The 1,279-nt window shown below is 66.1% G+C and overlaps 1 protein-coding gene across 1 annotated transcript in view; it reads left to right on the top strand.

Moving 5' to 3' along the window:
* The first annotated feature begins 17 nt into the window (after window positions 1–17).
* The window catches only part of LOC102042148 (glucagon receptor-like), a 3,842-nt gene continuing 2,580 nt past the window's right edge, over window positions 18–1,279 (top strand). Inside the window, exons 1-5 of the mRNA XM_005425263.1 lie at window positions 18–42; window positions 316–479; window positions 578–628; window positions 705–811; window positions 877–1,037. Of these exons, the coding sequence (XP_005425320.1) occupies window positions 18–42; window positions 316–479; window positions 578–628; window positions 705–811; window positions 877–1,037 (508 nt within the window). The remainder of the gene's footprint in view (window positions 43–315; window positions 480–577; window positions 629–704; window positions 812–876; window positions 1,038–1,279) is intronic.

The raw sequence follows: 1,279 nt of genomic DNA, 5'->3' as shown, positions 1-1,279 counted from the left end.
ACGAGGGGCGGAGGAGGATGGCGAGCGAGCCCTACCCGGCAGGTACCGGCCGTGCCAGCTCGGGGGCGCGCAGAGCCAGGGCTGGGCTTGTCCCTCTCCAGCGTCCTCTGCTCCGCTCACCCACGGGACTGACAGGGACCTCCACATGTCCGATGGGGACCCAGGGCTGGGTGTCCTGGGGGGCTGAGGCTGCTGTGGGGCACACAGGCCCATTTCAGGTGGCATCAGCCCCCTCAGAGGCGCTGGGATAACAGGGCTCGCTGTGTCTGTGCCACCAATCCGAGCATTGGCTGTCCCTGTCCCTGCCCTTGGAAGGGCTGTTCTGTAACAGGACATTTGACATGTACGCCTGCTGGCCCGACGGGAGCCCCGGCACCGCCGTCAACGTCTCCTGCCCCTTCTACCTGCCCTGGTTTGAGAAAGGTGAGGATGCCCTCCTGCCATCCCCGAGCTGGAAGTCAGGGCTGAGCCCTTCTGGGGCTGGAGGGGCTCTCAGGGCTCCCCTCCCTTCCCCTGACAGGGGCAGAGGGACCCATGAGCAGACCCGGAGTGAGGGGACACCGGGGGCTCCGAGCAGAGCCAGCTCTGGAGCAGGGCCCAGGATGAGCTGGAGGTCACTGCTGAGGAGGTGGGACCGCGGGGATGGCCAGGGCAGCCTGGCCGGGGGTGGACCCGCACTCACCTGGCGCTGTGCTCCCCGGCAGGAAGGCGCCCGCCGGCTCATGGTGAGCTTCAAGGTGCTCTACACCGTGGGCTACTCTCTGTCGCTGCTCACGCTCATCTCCGCCCTGCTCGTCCTCACCGCCTGCAGGTAGGACACGGCCCTGCCCCTGCTCCCTGCCCGCATGCCCGCCCCGCCTGACGCCGCTCCTGCAGGAACCTGCGCTGCACCAGGAATTACATCCACGCCAACCTGTTCGCCTCCTTCGGGCTGCGCGCCACCTCGGTGATGGTGAAGGACGCGCTGCTGGAGCGGCGCTGGGGCGTGGAGCTGGTGCAGGTGGCGGACTGGGAGGCTCTGCTGAGCCACGAGGCGAGTGCTGGGCTGGGGACAGCGTGGGACCCTCGCCCAGGGCAGGGCTGGGGGGGGATTGGTGCCCATGCAGCCCCAGAGCCCCGCTGGGTGAGCTCTGGGGTGCCAGTGCTGCCCATGTGTGGCTACAGGACATGAAACAACACGAGCACACCCTGCTGCTCTCAAGGTGAAGAAAAGGGAAGTTTACTATTTGACTCTAACATTTATAGTTTTCTAAAAGTGACAGTGGATTGGAGGGTGAAA

Source organism: Geospiza fortis, unplaced genomic scaffold (genome assembly GCF_000277835.1).
Source record: "Geospiza fortis unplaced genomic scaffold, GeoFor_1.0 scaffold114, whole genome shotgun sequence".
Lineage (NCBI taxonomy): Eukaryota > Metazoa > Chordata > Aves > Passeriformes > Thraupidae > Geospiza > Geospiza fortis.
Note: the sequence above shows the minus strand (reverse complement) of the source record. Positions and strands in the feature narration are given on the sequence as shown.